The sequence below is a fragment of the Gracilinanus agilis genome, chromosome 6, assembly GCF_016433145.1.
Source record: "Gracilinanus agilis isolate LMUSP501 chromosome 6, AgileGrace, whole genome shotgun sequence".
NCBI lineage: Eukaryota > Metazoa > Chordata > Mammalia > Didelphimorphia > Didelphidae > Gracilinanus > Gracilinanus agilis.
Window position 1 is genome coordinate 4,332,231 of NC_058135.1, and position 19,287 is coordinate 4,351,517.

The following is a 19,287-nucleotide window of genomic DNA, read 5'->3' on the forward strand; positions in this document are numbered from 1 at the left end:
CCTCTCCTTTGTGCTCTCTCTGTTGTATTGTTGGAAACAGAAATTTTTCATCCACTTTGTTTTTCCTTTCTGGAGAATCTGGAGATACTCTTTGGAGTATCAAGGCAAATATTTTGGGGTCTGAAATATTCTGGGGCTTGGTAAAATTAATCAACATAACTCCTTGCCATGGCACCTCAGTAAAACAATGAAATTTTGTTTTATTCTGTTTGGTTTGGACTTATGATGGCATTTTAAGGAGTGCCTTCTGCTGATGTATATTGACAAACTCCTGTGAAATTTATGACCTTAGGGAATTTCCCAGTGGATTAAAAGGCTAAATAACTTAGGAAAGGCACAGAGCTAGTGTGCCATGGACAAGATTTCATCCTACTCTTCCTGACCCGAAGACTAGTATTTTAATAACTACATCACACTCTCTTTCCCTATAAAATTATTAGTGATTCACTATATCAATGAAGTCTGGGGACAGTGTACAGGAGATAGGAGTATTGGAGCTATTAAACAATTCAAAAGCTGGCAGAGACATCATCTTTCCAGATACTGAATTTTTGAAAGGAGGAAACTGAGGTTCAGAGAGAAAAATTAAAGTGTGTATGGTTAAGCAGCTTCTTAGAAGAGCCGGGAATCCAAACCAGGTTTCTTGACTCACAGTTCAGAACTTTCCTTCCTCTGCCAAGAACTGTAGTTGTCACTAGTAAATATACTTTTACATTGGATCAAGTGATTAGGAGCCCGTGGACAATCGAGTTGTTTTTTTTTTTTTTTAAATCATCTTTTACGTTGTCTTTTGTTTGCTTAGCCTTATAAAGAGCTTCATAACCTTCCCTATTTTACATATACAACCTTCCTAAATCATTATAAAGAACTTGAGAAGAAACTTCTTATGCTTCCTTGAGCTGATTCAGGAGGGAGAAGTTTAGGGGATTGCAGAAGTTGAGATTCTGTAGAATCTGAATGGAAGTTTTAGAGTTTTGTTTAGGTTTGCTCTTTTCATATGCCAAAATCACATCTGCAATATTACATGCTCCTCCATGGATCTCTCAGCAGCCTAGGAATATTTTAGGCAAAGGAGAAGTGAAGTTGACCCCAAAGATCTGGGCTCTTCTTCAGAATTTGCCAGCATTTGTGATCTACAAAATACCTTTGGAATATTTTTTTCTATACAAAATTACATATGTAGAAATCAGGCTGGAGTAGCTGAGCCAGAAATCTAAAGGTGTTACAGATGAAAAGCATTCGTTATAGGTGTCTTTCAGAAAAATCTGGAAATTAAGGGAATTGACAGAAAACAAGGAATCCCTGCCTAAAACAATGATTCAACAAATTATTTGTCCTTTCCAGGGAAACAATAAAGATAAAAGAAAACACTGCAACCACTGGATTCTCTTGTGAAAGGTAATTTCTATTTTGCATTCTTTTTAGAGATCTGGTCAAATTTTTATAAAAGCTTTATTTATTTACAAATCAAAAAGCCATAAAATGCTAGCCTTATTTATCCCTTAACTCAATGAAATCCTTACATTTTCTTCTGCAGAACAAAAAAATGAGGACAAAAGACTTGAAATAAATTTGCCTATTTTCCATGTGTTGAGTAATAAGCATAAAATTGGGTGTAAAAGAAGCAATAAAGAGGGATTCCCCTCCTTCTCCATCTCCTTTCCCCACCTCCCCACAATTATAGGTGTTTATTCTGTGAAGAAAAAAAAAACTTATTTTATAAACCAGACAAGGGAGGGGAGTAGTTATGGCAGCCCAACAGTAGTCATTTTTCTTAATTTCAAATAACATACTTAGAAACTTGGTCCTTCAGTCCTTTGTTACTGTAATGCACGCCTGGGGAATAGAGAAGACAGATGATATTGGACAAGCGCCCAGCATTCGTCTAAGCTTTCATGGTTTGTAAAGAAAAGGGGCAGAAATTATGGGCAAAGTGATTTACACCATGACATTGCAGGCAACCCCATCGAATCAAGTCAGCATTACTTCTTTACTCTTACCTTCACAGTAGTGTAATTGCTCGTCTCCTGGATATGAATTAAAATCCCATTTTCGCTCCTTGTTCTAAATTTCACTTCGAGGCTGCTGACCCCAAAAGGCTCTAAAAGAGCCCCTCGAATGCTCTGTCTTAATAAATATTCCCACTTCCGACTCTGGCTCATGTGGTAGTCCAGTCGGCCTTTGCCTTCTAGAGACAGTGCTGTGTCAGGAGTCATTGCTGAAAGCCAAAGAGAAGAAAATGAACTGACTTTCTTTTTCTTCAGAGATCACCTCATTTTCCAGTTTAGGAATCTGCCAAAAGGACAGATTATAAAAAAGAACAAAAGAATAACAAAAACTTTAATTTGAATGCCAATGGAACAAAATAATCTCTTAAAAAAACAAAACGCGCTTTTTTTCCACCTGTGGATTTGTGTTGATTCAAATTCTTGAGTTAGTTTCTGTGTCTTGCAATGAAACACATTTTATAAGAGTCATCATTCATTGGTCAACTAGCCATTAAAATAATTCCAGAGATTAATCACTGACATTTGAAGAGGTAGCCACCTGTTGGGAATCAGTAGTGATTAAACTGGCCTGGCCTATGATTTATTAACATTTTTGAATGTCCTAGCTTGACATGTGGTTTCATACTTAATATACTTTGGGAACTCTTGATAGATTCCCATCTGTTTAAAGTATGCACAGAGAGGTATCTGAACAAATACATTCTTTCCACCCACCACCTTTGCGAGCAGGGATTCTCCCCACCACCAAGCGCATTAGGTACTCTCAGAACATCTACACACTTGTGAAGCAAGGTACCGGAGGCAATATGAGACCGTGCTCCTAGCCTCAGGTAGGACATAAACTGGACGGTGAAAATCAGGCTCTGTAAACACTGCCCTCGAAATGTCTTTAGAGAATGGCTGAATGAATGTCTTTCACAAGCTCATCTTCCTTTCTAAGATAGAGCCATATGGAAAAGGCTACATTGAAAAGTGCTCATTAACTTTTCACAAAAGTGCAGGGCAACACACACTCTGTGGAGACAGTCCATCCTAAGTAATTAAGCCTAATTACACCTGTCACAAACTAAGACACTTGATGACTCTGACTCTCCATTTTATAGAGGGATTTCTCTTTGTTTTTTAATGAGTCGCCAACCCCACCTTCTCCCCAAATCCAGGTAGAATAACAGTGCTGATTCAATCACTAGAGATTAGCCACTTAATTGTAACATTAGTCATCTGGAATAGCTCCACCCTCTCTCCCACTCTAAATTAGTAGAGATGAATGAGGATTGGGGTTTGGGAATGCAAAGAAATTATGTTAAATTCAATTAAATGGCATTGAAAGAATGTTCTAATAATATCTTGGACCTGAAAAATAAGTCCATTGCCAAATTATTGGAAAGGTAATTTAAAAAAATCATTAATGCAGTATTGACAAATTGGTTAAATTACGCCCTTCTGCTGACATTATGAGTTAAATGCTCCATGCTCTCATTTGCGGAATTTCCCAGCAGACCTGAAAAGTAAACTCAATTTCCACTTGGAATTTTGACTTTGGGAAATCCTTCCATTACTTAGGTGAGTTAGTAGATTCATTCTGAAGAGGTGCTGGAGTTTCAGGGAGAGTACATGATTTGCTCCGGGTCTCAGAGTTATAGAAGATATCAGAGGCAGGATTTCCACTCTGGTTTTCCTGACTCCAAATCCAGTACACAGTATCCAATATACTCCTCATCAGTTTATCCATTAGTCATAAAAACGTTATCTTTTATTTGCCAACATAACACGACTTTTTAAAGCTAATTGTTATCTTATAGGGGGAAACGTAATTTTCTAAATTTGACTTCATAATTAAGTCTTTAAACTAAAAGAAGACTCTTGATTACTTCTCAGTCCGATTTCATGCAACTAATCCAAAGTCTAGAGATATACACAAAGCCTTTGACATACATACATTTCTCACAGTATTTCCCGGTCAATCCTTCTTTGCACTGGCACTGTTGCCATGACCAGTGGTCTGTGCATGTGCCTCCATGTTGGCACGGGCTGTTGGCACAAGCACCTTCCAGTCTAGGACACCTAAAATAAAGTGAAACAAATTCTCAGGACCAAGAAATCAGCTTACATGACAAAGAAGCAAGCTCTCAGGCAAGCTTTCTCCTCTAACTAGACTGCAAAGCCCCACAGGGTAGGGGTGTGTTTTATTCTTCCTTTTGTCTCCTACTGCTCTTTGCATGGTCTATCAATGAATATTATTATCCCAGAATGCATTTTTAAATGACATTAAGAAACATTCAAACTGGTTCCAAGCAGTTCTAATGCTAAGAAGTGTGAGTCTCCAGACTTTCTGATTGCTAGGCCCAGTGATCACTGACCCGGCCAGGCCCAAAGGAACAGGGTGAAGGTCTTCCTCATTAGCAACAATGTAGTATGGTGCCATCATTGCCCAGACATTTGGTGTTCTTTGTAGCTAAGGCCCCAGGCAGCTTTACTAATGTACGAGACATACCCAGTTAATCATCCTGATTCCCAGCTCAAGGTATCCTCTGAACCAGCCTTCTTGCCACCCTTCCTTCAAGTACATTCACATCTACAGTCACAGGAGAAGGATTGTCTCACAAATGCCAAAAGAGAATCTCATATTTGCCTTGATTTCCCTGACTGACAGCTGGAAGCCAGGATTTGGAAAAAGGCTGCTGGTCCCCTTAGTGTTCAGGGTAGTAGGTAATAGTCCTCCTCTATTATTGCCCAACAGCCCTCTGTCTCTTTGATTGTGCAAACAATAGAAGGAAAGGTGATAATCTACACAAAAAGTGGTAAGATGTTATTGAGGGGGCAGCTGGGTAGCTCAGCGGATTGAGAGTTGGGTCTAGAGACAGGAGGTCCTGGGTTCAAATCTGGCCTCAGACACTTCCCAGCTGTGTGACCCTGGGCAAGCCACTTGGCCCCCATTGCCCACCCTTACCACTCTTCCACCAAGGAGCCAATACAAAGAAGTTAAGGGTTTAAAAATAAAAAAAAGAAAGTAGGGATCGTATTATCTTTTTTAGGAATTTTCTATTCCCATTACCTAACACTCAATAAATGCTTATTGAATTAAATTCTTATTATATTTCCTGACCCTTGAATCATCCCTCAAATAAATAACAACAACTACAACCACAATAATAATAGCATTTCAAAGTGCTTTAGAATTATTACCTCTGGGAAGTGGAGCTTATTATTATTTCCATTTTACAAATAAAGAAACTCAGACTCAGTCACACAATTTAAGTATCTGAGGCAAGTTTGGAACCCAGGACTTTCTGAAATCAAGTTCCTTCTTTTTGTCCCCTTATTCCCATTCTGCTTATTCTTCAAGAAACATAATATATCTATATCTATCTCTCTATATATATATAACATATATATCATCATATATACACACATACATGCACGTGTGTGTATGTATATGCCACTTTCTCCATGAATCTTTTCTTGATTGCTCTAAGCCACGTTTGTTCCTCATGTTCTTCTTCAAGAGAATTTATTTTCAGGCCCTCCAGTGCAGCAACATGATTAAACGCAATGTTGTAGCATGTGTGAATATGTTACTATGCATCATACTTGCCTTCTTCTCTCTCGGAAATTTAAAGAACAAACCAAAGTAGGTCAAATGCTTTCTTTTGGTAGCACCCCACACAGTTCTAGGCACACTGATTTTGAGTTTCAAGGGTCCTTGGAAGTCACTGAGTCTAATTCCTTCATTTTACAGATGGAGGAACTGAGGTACAGAGGGGTTAAATGATTTCCTTAGAACAACATAGCCAATACGTATCTGAGTCTGGATTCAAACTCAAATCTTCTTGACTCCAACTCCAGCACTCTTAGTACCAGGCTAGTTAGTTTGAATGTAGGATGTCCCCAAAGGCTTACTGTAGTTTTAAATTGCAGAGAGAATGCAGTTTTAAAGTCTTCTAAGACTTTGGGGAACACTATATAAAAGTGTGTAATCCCAAGATTCTGAATTAATAGATTCATAGAAATTTAGTGCTCAAAGGGTTGTCAGAAACCATCCAATTGAACCATTTTATTTTACAGATGCAGAAACTGAGCCTCAAGAGACACAGAGATAGTTAGGGTAGAGCCGAGACTCAAAATCAGACGTAACCACTTGCCCTCCAGAATTAATGACGGGATAAATAGAAGCATGTACATTCGGAACATTTCAATACGGAATAATGGCATGGTGAAGCCAGAGGGATGACTTAAGCCCTCATCTTTTTGCAAGTAGAATGTTCTCAGATAACAGATAAAAATCTTAACTAAAACCGTGTTTCAGCACCTCATGGAGTCTGGGGCACGGAGGTATCTCCAGACAAGACGTTTCAACAGTTTAGGTTTTCAGGAATTGTGGTTTCATGCTCACTAACCCTAAGCATTCTATAAGAGGGTGATACTAAGTTGTGTAATTCCCCAAAGGCATTTGATAGGGGGAGGCTTGGGTTCTATTGCTGCATGACTATTATATCAACTCAACTAAGAATACAAATGGGAATCCGAGGGCCAGTTCCCTGCCCAGGTGGAGCTGTTCTGTTCAACGTGGAAGCTTTTTCTGTTGCATAGCTTGTATGTCCTAAATGGCAAACTGGACCAGAAGCCAAGTGGAAATTGTTGAATCCACCTGGGGATCAGTGAAAGTTCTGGCTGGAAATGGAATAGCCCCATGGATACCACCCAAACTCTCTAGAACAAATCACTTCTGGTAAACCTCACTGAAGAGAAAGGATGATGCTAAAATAGTGAAATGTGGTTATGAATTTGTCCAAGTCAGTGGCAAAGTCACAGTCAACGTGGAGAGATCCAAGTCAAATGAAAATACCTCAAAATTATAGGTTTAGAGATTTAAAGCTGGAAATTCAGAAGTCTTAGGAGTACAAACTCATTGATTTAATTTAATGCTTAAAGAAGACCTAATGGTTATCTCATCCTGCCATTTATAAATGAGGAAACTGAGGACTAGTGAGGTAGCATGACTTGCTTAAGTTCATGCAAGTAGTAAATGGCAGAATCTGGATTCAAATTCATAGGCACTCTGAAATTTTGCATGTTGGCTGTATAAACGCTGTTTATGACACTTGCTATGGTCAGCTAGGTGGTGTAGTAGAGAGAAAAGTGGACTTTGAGTCTGACAGACTCATCTTGTCAAATTCAAAACTGGACTCAGACACTCACTAGCTGTATGAGCCTGGGAAACTCACATAACCCAGCTTGTCTCAGTTTCTTCATCTGTCAAATGAGCCGAAGAAAGAAATGGCAAACCACTCCAGTATCTTTGCCAAGAAAACTCCAAATGGAGTCATGAAGAGTCAGAAATGACTGAAATAACTGAATAACAAACATCAACATTGTACTGTGTATACACACACACACACACACATTTCCCATATTAAAACAAGATAAGTAGTTATGGAATAGCTCCAAATTCACGAGGAGTGGTAAAGTGCTAAGAAGACAAAATATACATTTTTAGTATAAATACTTAGTTTCAGAACTGTTTTGTAAGTTCTGGAATCTTTGAGTGGATACACTAGCAAAAGACTGGCTAATCAAAGATAATTTCAAACTTATTTGAAATTTTTCCTCTAAGAAAAACACATATTGATAACTTAGTTAAGAATCTGAAGTAAAATGAAAACATTTATGAGTGACGAATAAAACAGTTATGACGGATAATGAGTGTAATCCTCCTGTGGCAATTTAGTCAATCTATTATTATCTATTTGGAAGATATTGATTCTTCCTGGTCCTCCAGAAAACATTAATTAATATCTTTTCCCCGTCCTTCCACCCATTGGGGTAAAAGCTACTCTAGTGACCAGAGGGAGATTTCTGTTTTCAAGAATATGCCATTTATTTACAATCAGTCAGAGTCATCATTTGTAGCTATAACTAAGTGTATGTAGCCAAACATAAAAATACAGTATTTATTATTATATATAATTGAGCACAATTATAATTTCTCCAATTTGTTTCTTTTTCATAGGAAATAGAAACACAGCCAGCATACCGATCAAGGATCCCATGAGCTGCCAGTGCTTGACTTGGTTCCAGGGGGCGTCCATTAATGGCAAATTCCATTATGCAACCAACAAAATCATAGCTCTCCACTTGTCCTCTCCTTTGAAGCACTGGGTCCAGGGACCTGATGCCACCAACCGTAACTCTGTTTGGTTGCACATCAAGAGTCCTAAACAAAGGAAAGAAAAGGAAACGTACTCTGAAAGCTCAGTCAGTTATTGGGGGCAGAATAAGTAACTAATGAAAGAGCATCTGTGTATTTTTTCTATATTACATTTTATCTTATACTCACTTTGGGCATCAAGTATGGAATATCCTAACAAAAAGAATCCATTAAATATTAAATTCATTTTTTTCCTGGTTTAGTATCTTTATTTGCATGGAGATAATTCTTCATTATCTTACTGTTCTCCAGGCCTCCAAAAATGTTTGTCAATACTTTCTAATTCTGGCATATGCCTAAATAATAACACCGTTTTATGATAATAATAAGTTTCCATTTACACAGCATTTTTGGGTTTGCAAATCTCTTAACATATGTTGATCTCATTTATTCAGCCAATAAATATTTATTAAGCACCTAGTATGTACCAGTGAGTGTACTGCGATCTGGAGATACCAAAAGAGGCAAAGATAGTCACTGTTCTCAAGGAGCTTGCAACCCAGAGGAGGAGATAAGAAGAAAATAAGCAAAGAAAAAATAAGCAAATGCATATGACATATGGATCAACATGCTATACAAATACTAGCTGTGAGACTCTGGACAGATAATTTAACCTTTAAATGCTTTCAAGCAGCTCTCTAAGTCTATATTACAGCAAATTGTCCAGGTAAAGGGATTCCACCTTGTGAGATTCTTTCACAGATGAAATCACAGGTCCCGGTACAATCCCTGCCCCCGCCCCACTCCCACCCCCAAATTGAGATCCAATATAAAACGACACATTTATTTGAGATACTTCCACCCCTTAAAAACACTTATTTTTTTAATCAATGGTAAATGTTGTTTAAATGAGCTAATTGTAAAACACTCAGCCTAGAACCTGGTAAGTGCTATATAAATGTTAGTTATTGTTATTAATGATAATGATAATTAGTAAAATTCAACAGAAATGACCTCTACTGTCCCACAAAGACCTATCTTTTCCTTTAACTTCATAGATAATCTAGAAGAGTCTAACCCCATTAAAGACTGTGGTCATCTCATTTTAGTTGGGGATGATTTTGCTACTTTTAATAAGATACATTCAACTGTTTTTGTAATTAGGGACATGAGATATCATTGTGACCAGATGAAGAAATTCCCTCATTCACTCTAGGCTCCTACCTTCTGTGCAACTTATAGTCACTGAGATGTCTAGAGGGCTGAGCGGCTAAATGGTTTGTCCCAGGTCACAGAGTCAGTCTATGTTCCAGCCAGAACCTGAATCCGGGTCTTCTAGCCTCTGATGCCAATTGTCTATCCACTACACTATAGCTGTCATCAGCAAACCAAGGATCAGTGATTTGGAGCTGGAAGGGGGTCTCTAAGGTCATCTAGTCCAACCCCCCTCATTTTTAAAAGAAGAAAACTAAAGCTCAAGGAGGTCAGGTAGTGTTAGAATCAGGATTTGAACCCAGGTCCTCTAACAACAAAGTCAGTTAATCAGTAATCATTTATTAAACTTTGATAATGTGCCAGACTCTGGGGATACAAAAAAAAAAATAGATAAAAAAAGCCTCTGCAAAGAGCTCACATTCTAATGGGTAAAATGACACGCAAACAACTCTATACAAACAAGAGATGCCTTTTGATTGTACTATTACGATTTATAATAATAATTTGTAACAGCAAGCTTATTTTATAGACAGATATTATAGTCTTCTTAACCCTCCTTCAACATATGTCATGTCCCAGAACCTTCATGGACCTTCCCAATCGCCGTGGGCTTCACTGATCTCACCCTTCTGTATTTTTAATTTATATCAAATGTGTGTGTGTGTGTGTGTGTGTGTGTGTGTGTGTGTGTATAATGCATGTATAAAGTTAATCAGACATTCAATATGTCCAAAAGTTTCCTGCTCACAATCTCCACCACTTCCATTTTTCATGATGCCTACTCGAGTTTGGGCATAGAATCGTTCTACAAAAACATTTGTCGACGGGTTCTTGGCTCTAAGGGAGGTACAAATTTTTATGGAAATTGTAGATTTCATTCAAAAATGACAAAGAATAAGACAAAGAAGGGCAATAAAAATCACCTCACCAGTCATCTGAAACGGCCATAGTACTGACGGTGCAGTAGCCAGGTTCTTGGTCTTCAGAGCAGGAATCCACTGTTAGGGATGCTGCCTACAAAGCAAAGAAGGGAGGAATTAATCCTTTGTGGACTCCCGGGTCGAGGAGCTATTCAGATGGCCCCGGGGATTTGTCCCCTGTCAGTAAAACGGATACAGATACAACTAAGTGGGTCCAGACAAGAACACTTTGATTCTTGATGACTTGACTTCATGCCTGGAGGCATAAAACCCTGCATCTTCTTGCGTGATATCTATAGATGTGGAGTCAGGAGATTTTCATCTGCTCATCCATGACAGCAGTCATTTTCTTTAAAAAAAAAAAAAATTTGGAAGGGCAGAGAGAGGCCATTGTAACGAAGGCAGTTTTTATATATAGTTTTATATAAAGTTATATTATAACATGGTCTCACACCCTTAGTTTAATGCTATTCTACTCTTTTTCCAAGTCCCACTGATACTCGTTTTAATCCAGTTTGACAAAGTCTGAGTGATTTGTGTGTGCAACGAACGATCAGGAACGGAGTAGGTAAAGACGATGTGAAAAACAATCCCTGATTTCAAGTTTTCATTCCACCAGGGTCTGGGGAGGATAACAAATGGACAAGGCGGGTGGATTCATGATTATTGCAAGCAGAGTGAGATAAGGGAAAGAACAATGACTAGAACCAAAAGACTGGGTTTCAAATCTGGTCTTTTCTACTTCATATCTGTGTCACTGTTGAGTAAATCATTTGCTTTCCACAAACCTCGGTTTGCTCATATCTAAAATCAAGGGACTGAAATTTACTGTGTCGGATGTTTCCTCTATTTCTAAATCTATGACCTCAGAGGAGGTAAGAATTGAGTGTATAACAAATGAAGAACTAATTGCTGCTCAAGAAAACTCAGGATCTCCTTTTATTCTGGATCCGATATCTTTTCGAGCCTTTCCTAATCTGTCCTCAACCTTGCTGTCCAGACTGGCTTCATGTTATTCTCTCTCGTATACTATTCATTATAATAAAATTGATACTAATAATTACACCTGCCTACTCATATATCTCCCCTTTGGTGACTTTTCATGGGCTTGCCCCACTCTGAAATTCACTCCTTCCTAGACTCGCCCTCTGGGAATCCTTAGCTTGAAATGCTGCCTATAACACAAAGCCTCTCCTCATCTCCCCAGCTTCTACGGCTCCCTCACATAGAAAGAAAAATACTTTGTAGATATTTTGTATTTACTGATCTGTGTATGTGGTGCTTCTCCAAGTAGAATATAAATTCCTTTAGGCCAGGAAGTGTTTTCTTTTTGTATCTATATGCCTATCACAAACAAAATAAATTTTTAAATGAATATTTGTTAAATTTAAGTTTAATAGATATTTGTCAAATTGAATGGAAGAGGTGGAAAATGAACAGTTTGGAGGGTTTCAGTCTCAGGCTATAAATATGTGAGACTAAGGGATGCTATGTGACCTCTTCTTAAGGGTAATATACAGACAGGAATTTCAATTAATTTAAAAGAGAGAAATCATCAAAAGAAGAGAAATAAAAGGAAGAAAGAGAGAGAGGAAGGAAGGAAGGAAGGAAGCAAGGGAGAAAAGAAGAAAGGAAGAAAGGAGGAACAGAATTAAATAAATGGAAAAATGAAAATAAATAAATGAAAAGGTAACAAAAGAAATAAAAAGACCAAAAAAAAAGTGGTAAAGAAAAGAAAGGTAACAAAGGAAATAAAAGAAAAACAAAAATTAAAGTAAGAGAAGAAAAGAAAGAAAAATGAAGGATAGAAAAGAAAAGGACCAGAACAGATAAGAGAAGAAGTTTTCAAAAATGAACCAGGAAGCATTAGGTATCTCGTTAAGATACCTCATGAGTACCTTAAAGTACTTTAGAATTTTTCTGCAAATTCTAAGTGAAACAAATTCTTTCTCATGAAGATCTTCCCAAAGTGAATATTCTTGTGCTACTAGATGATTGCTTCTGGTATTTTATATTCATAAAGTACTTCTGACTTTTCAAACTGTTTTATACCTATTACCATATTTTATTCCCTCAGATCTGTAAAACAGGGATTCTTTTTTTTTTTTTTTTAACAACCTGTCTGCCAGAGATGACAAGTAAGTTGGGGTTAAAACTAGAATCTAGGTCTTCTGGTTCTTATGCTATAGAAGGAGAAGCAGTGAATTTGGAGTACAAGGATCTGTTTTCAAATCCCACCTCTACTCTGAATGATCCAGGGCAAATCATAATTCTCATTTCCTGTAGTTGTAAAATGAGGTTAGCCTACTCTGATTATAAAGCCTTTGATTCATATTTATTTATCTGCTTGCCATGGTCTTGGGCTACTCAATATCTCCCTACAGGTTTAGCGGCTCACGTTTCAAACGTTTTCCCCTCTTGGGATGCATCCTAGCCCCCCTCTAAATCACCCACAGGCAAATGATGTGTGACTAAAGGATTTTTTTTAAACCCTTAACTTCTTTGTATTGGCTTCTAGGTGGAAGAGTGGTCAGGGTAGGCAATGGGAGTCAAGTGACTTGCCCAGGGTCACACAGCTGGGAAGTATCTGAGGCCAAATTTGAACCTAGGACCTCCCGTCTCTAGGTCTGACTCTCAATCCACTGAGCTACTCAGCTGCCCCCTGACTAAAGGATTTGAGGACGGTAGTACTTTGAAAAATTTTGCTGAGTGGAAAGAGTAGTAGTATTGCTTGGATTTCCTAATTAATTATCAAATCTGTGGGCAATAATTTCTTTCTTTCTCCATCTCTTCTAGGTATTTTCCATATACTTTAGCTTATGAATTTTTCCAGGGCAGGGATATGTGTTTTGCCAGTTTTTATACCCCCAGTGCTTAGCACTGTTGCTAGACACCTATTAGGTGCTTAGTAAATATTTATTGATTATATTTAGAAATGAGAGAATTGCAAATGTATGCTCTATCAAGAAATATACAATTCTTCAAATTTCATGAATATCAAATCAACTTATGGTCAATAAACATCCTATTTTACTAGCTGAAATAGATCTTTATGATGCTATTGTATGACTCTTTTGCAACATTTATCAAAAAATAAACTTTCATTAAGCCCGTGTAATGCATCAGATGGGTTTTTTCTGTGTTTACTTCTCAATAACATATTGTATATGGTAACATTCAGGATAAATATTCATTCCTTTACTTCTATGATGAATCACTAGGATCTCATCTATGAGTTCTTTTGATATACTGTACCCTCGAGATTTTCTAAATGGTACCTTAGTGTTCTGAATGACTTAATGTGCTTCTCAAACATGAATGGCATTTTGTTCTCAATGGAAGGATTAAGCTAGGATGATTCATTCCTGAAAATTCTTAAACCGACTATATGCCTTGATTGATGAAGCACTTCTTCTTTTTTCTACATTCTTCTACTTTTTTGAATCTATTTTCAAAATGTAGGGCTTACATCACATCTTCCCTTATGAAACAAAGGTAATACCTCTTCTGGGAGACATCACCGTGTTTCCTAAGAGCATCACCCTTTGGAGCTCATGGAACACATTCATGTAATTATTTTATAAGGACGCATTAAACCACATTTTCCCAGAGAAACAAAAGATAAAAAATATCAAAGAATTTTTTTAAGGGAGAAGGAAAAGAAGAGTAAGAAAAAGAATAAGAAAGAAAAAGAGAAAGAAAGAGAAAGAAAAAGAAGGAAAGAAAGAAATTAATAACAAATGAAAATGAAACATTTAGAATTTGTAGAAGTCAAGAGGATTAGATTTAGAAGCAAACAGAAAAGTATAAACACTTTTGGAATTGGTGAGCTGAATTGATCATATGTTTTAAAAAAACAAACTATGTAATGATGATACAGAGTTTCCTACATAATGTCCTTTTTTAATATTCTCTGTATATTAGTGTTCATATTTAATGGTATTTGTTAAGCTCAGAATAATGGAGTGTTTTCACAAGGATGAAAATATACCTACACAGAAAACCTGGAAAATTATCATTTTGATTTCAGATCTTCCAGTAATTATATTTTCCCTCCCAATTTAATCTTTATTTTCTACATTCTGAGCACACAATGACTGTACTTCTATGCAATGCAATGATATTTGAGATCATGTTCCATTTGGATCAGAGTTCCTATAATTTAATTTTTACAGTCAAATATTCCTTCTTCCTAGGCTAGCATTTCTCTACAATTACTTCTTTCAGTTGAGATGTTTCTATTCTGTTGCTGCAATATTTCAAAACTGAAAAGTTAATGACTTTACCATTTTCCAACCAAATCCCTCTACAGAGAAAGACATGACAGATGCAAAATCCAGTAGGGGCTTTATTTTCTATGCCTTTTGACAAAAAAAGGGGGGGAGGGAATCCATCTTCCAGAAGTACAGAGGACTAGGGCGAATCTTTACACATTTCGCTCTGCCAAACTGCATTTGGCCCAAGATAACAAAGAAAAGGGAAGGGTGGGCCTCTGGGGGAGGTATTTTGATTTGCTCTTCTCCCTCCCTTCCTCCTCACACACATATTTTGTAGAATCTTGGAACTGAGAGATGAAAGAGGCTATAGAGTCATCCAGTCCATTCTTTCACTTACTGAATTGACTCCTTCTACAATATGTCGGACAGATGGCCTCTGCTTGCATACTTCCACTGGCATGGGACTTTCTGTTAGGAGGCAATCTGATCCGTTTTTTTAAAAGTTCTAATTGTTAAAAGCTAAAAGGATCTCAGAATCATAGATTGAAAGCTTAAAGAGATTCTAGAGACCATTGAATATAAGCATCATATTTTAAAAGATACTGAAAGGTTAAATGACTTTCCTAAAGTCACACCTAAGTATCAAAGGTGTAACTTGAACACAAGTCTTCCTGGTTCTTGACCCTGGGCAAGCCATTTAAGCCTGCTTGCTTCAGTAAGGAACTCCCCAAATGGAGAAGGAGGAGGTAGTTTTTACAGAGAGACATTCCATGGTGAATGGGCTGGTCTGGGTGAGGAGATTACAAGCACTGAAGGAGATTCTAAGATAAGCCAGAAGTAAAGGGACAAGGTTTTGAAGGACAGAGGAAGAAGTCAGGAATAGCTTACTGTACAAAAAGACAGCCTGCGACTCACTGGTCAAGGGATTCCAGATAAATCTGATGACAACACTGTCTGGCATGAGAAATAATTAAGGCTAGCTAACATAAGGGCTCTGGCCTATTGGAGCTACAGCAAGGAATAAAACTTGATCCTTGGATGGTCACTGCACAAGGAGAAGGCAATGGGGAGAAGATCCATGGGCAGTACATGTATCTCTGGGACCATCCTGAATCCAGAACAAAGTCTGATATTCTGTTAGAATTTAAGCAGGGAATAAAACTAACTCCCAGTAATGACTGCCCCAAAAGACCAAGACAAGGCAGAAAAGCTTTGGCATTTGACCTCAGAGGGCATTTGAAGATGCCTGAACATATTCACTATCTCCAAAATTCAGGAACCACAAAATAGGATTCAGGAGGAAAAGACAAAGACAAGGTTGGGGTTTAGGGTTCTCCAGGACCCTGAGGTTAGTGTGATTTCTGCTAAGAGGTAGTCAGAATTTGAATTCAGGTCTTTCTGACTTCAGATCCAGTGCTTTAAGGATAGGAAAGGCATGGTCTGATGAAAGTTCATGTTGGGGAAAAATCCAGATATAAGGGGATGGCCAATAATGATACCAAAAAGACAAGTTAATATAAATTCAGGGCAAATAATGGGAGACAGTGTCAGGAACTGGGGAGATGGCCACGCTGCTATTTTTCTCTAGTTAAACAACACATTGTACTATATTTTTAAAAAAGCATTGGAAAACTGTGATATCTCCAAAGGACCACAGCCAGGATGTTGGCAGAGGAGTCTGGGGGACCATGTTATGCTAGGATTCTTGAAAGCAGCTGGTGGTATTCAGCCTGAAATAAGGAAGATTTCTCTTTTGAGAACATATAGCTCTCTTCAACCATTTGAACACTGACTCTTTGGAAATGGGATGTGACCTTTCTGCTTGACTCCATAAGGCAGAATTAAAAACAACTGCTGAAAGTCTGCGAGACACAGATTTGGGGAAGATGTATGGAAAACAAACAAACAAACAAACAAAACATCCCAACAGAGCAAGTTGTCTAAATGTGGGATGGACTGTCTTCAGGGATAGTGAGTCCTCCATATCCTCAATGGAGGTTTTAAAGGAAAGACAGACAATCATTAGTCATGGATATTATTAAAGACATATCTATTCAGGCATGGTTTAAAGTATATAGCTCCTGAGATTCCTTCCACATCTGAAATTCTATTATTCTTGGTACCTTTAAGGGAAACAACTTTTTTTTAATTTGCATGCTATAATTTCACCAAAGTGGCAGCATAGAGAATGCCCCAAATTGTACCCAATTTAAGGTCTAATTCATACTAACCTTTCAGGCCATACAGATCTGGGAGAAAACATTTCTTTTACTGATTCATATACCAGTGCCTTCACTGGGAAAGGCTGTGAGGTTAGAAAAGAGTGAAGACAAAGGAAAAGGAGACAGCAAAGGATGAGATGGATAGATACTGTAGAACATGAGCTTGGACAGCCTATAAGAGAGAGAGGAGGATAAAAAGAGCCTGACATGCTGTAGTCCATGGGGTCACAGAGAGGCAGACACAGCTGAACAGCACTACATCAATGCCTTACCATTCCAGCTCTTCGGGCAATCACAGTATGGAAATGTCCATCAGACACCTTCTTCATTGTAGTCAGTTTATATGTGCCGCTGCCAATGTTATAAGAGAATCGCAGACGCTCTTCTGCTATTTCTAGGGCCAAGAACTCAGCCCGTTCTCCTGTCTGGTTGTCATAATTATACAACAGCAAAGCATGGCTTTTAATGGTTGCAAACTTAGCATATATATAGTTGTTGTTGGGATCCAAACTGGGAAATTCCATGTATGACAATTCCTCAAAACCATAGCTATTCAATTCACAGTGTTTTCCAAAGACACCTAGAATTGAGAAAACACAAAGAGAGAGAGTTTGAACACACCAACCTGAGTCTGGGGAAGCTTTTTTTGAAATGAGATTAGATTCAAGGACATTGTTATGTGGAGCTGTGAAGGAGCCAGCTTACATGTGCTCACAAGAGCTAACTAAAACTTTTAGTGTGAATGTTTACACCTCAGAAATCAGCAAACGGTACAAAGCAAGGTTTTTGAAAAAGGGAAACAAATGTTAATAATGAAGATTAGACTTTAAAAAGTATCATGGATACAATTATTTTTATAGTTGTTTTTTATTTTTACTTTTTATTTTCTAGAGTCACTTGTTAAAAAATTACCACTACCGCCTACATTTGCATGGCTTCATGAAAGACCTGGGATCGAAGAAATCAGCCAATCAACTAGCATTTGTTTAGAGCTACTACTGTGTGTCAGGTGAATAGCTACTTTGAAGTAGTCTGTCTTCAATTAGTTTTCATTCTAATGAGGAAAATTATGTGGAGACATGTAAGTGTGCATAAGAGATAAAGACTCAAGTTATAATTTCACTCTACTCGCGCAGGTTGACAATTTCTATGTACCTTATAGTCTTAGAAAGATGGGTAATTCACTGAGAAAATAAGTCAAACATGCTTGGTCCCAATCAGTAGGTGTTGGAAGTAGGACCAAAGCCCATGTCTTCTTGGTAGGCTCTTTATCCACTATCAAATGCTGCCTCTCATATTAAGTAGGTTCAAAGTAAATACTTGCTCACATATTCACCCAAGTTCTAAGTAACCAAAGTAGGAATCAAACTCAGGTTCCTTGACTACAAAACCATGTTCTTTCCACCTTAATGCTTCTTTTTCAATCCCTTTGCGTGAAATATTTTGCCCATTGAAAGAAGCAAAGTGTTTTTCCTTTGGTTTCTATTTCCATGCTCTGTTCCTCCCACTTCCTTATTTTAAAAGCATGGTGCAGTCAGAATAAAGGCTGGAAGCCAAATTTTCTTTGTTCATTACTGCCACTCTGGGACCCCTGAATTTGGTAGACTGAAGAAGGACTTATTAGTTTTCCTGTGCTCAGTGGAAAGGTATTGACTCTAGAGACTTGCAACCCGAGTTCGGATTCCCAACTTTGATGCTTACTAGCCTTTTGACCCTGAAAAAAACCTTTTCATTTCCCTGGGCCTAAGCTTCCCCCATCTGTAGAATGAAGCAGTTGGATTAGATGACCTTTGTAATTCTAAAGCTGAGTCCTACCACTGTCCTGTTCAATTGTTCACTGTCTTCTCTTTTATTCTTTCTCTCCATTGTTTTTTCTTCATTAGATAGCCAGATACATTTGTCATCAAGGACTTAGCACAGTAGAGGGAACATAATAGCTCTGTTTCTTCCTTCCCCAGAAACAAAAGGTCTTCAATTCCAAACTTCAAACTGAATGCAAAGGAAATCAATTACTTCAAAATCATCTCCAGGAACAACTGGAAATATGCCCAAAGGGTTATAAAACTGTGCATGCACTTTAATCAGCAATACAGCTAGCTACTCCATCTTCATCCCAAAGAGATAAAAAAAAAACATGAAAAAAACCTATAATAAGTACAAAAATAATTATTTCAGTTTGTTTGGTGGTGGTAAAGAATTGAGAACTGACTGAACAAGCTGTTGGATATAACTGTAATGGAATGTTATCATGCTATAAGGAATGAAAATAGGGATGTCTGTATTGTAGTACAGTACAGAGACTGTAATGTAAAAGATGCAAGAGAGGCTTTTGCTCTTGCAGGGGGCCAACTGAAAACTTCTGGCAGTTAGAAGCCTTAGAATTCTGTGAGAAGTCAGTTGGTTCCTGAGCCTTGAACAGAGCAGAAGGACCAACTAGAGCTCTGCTTTGGCTTTTGGTTTTGCTTTTGGCCTGTGCTTTGTCTCTGGACAATTTGAACCGAGCTAATTTCTCTGGACCTCTCCTTGACCTTCTCCATATTATTTCCCTTTTTTCCC

The 19,287-nt window shown here is 37.8% G+C and overlaps 1 protein-coding gene across 1 annotated transcript in view; it reads right to left on the reverse strand.

The window, feature by feature from the left end:
* Positions 1–19,287, reverse strand: part of FAT4 (FAT atypical cadherin 4) — a 235,259-nt gene that overhangs the window by 14,059 nt on the left and 201,913 nt on the right. The window contains exons 11-15 of the mRNA XM_044682210.1: positions 17,004–17,311; positions 10,301–10,386; positions 8,044–8,223; positions 3,949–4,073; positions 2,001–2,218 (exon numbers count right to left, since the gene is read on the reverse strand). Coding sequence (XP_044538145.1) covers positions 2,001–2,218; positions 3,949–4,073; positions 8,044–8,223; positions 10,301–10,386; positions 17,004–17,311 — 917 coding nt within the window. The remainder of the gene's footprint in view (positions 1–2,000; positions 2,219–3,948; positions 4,074–8,043; positions 8,224–10,300; positions 10,387–17,003; positions 17,312–19,287) is intronic.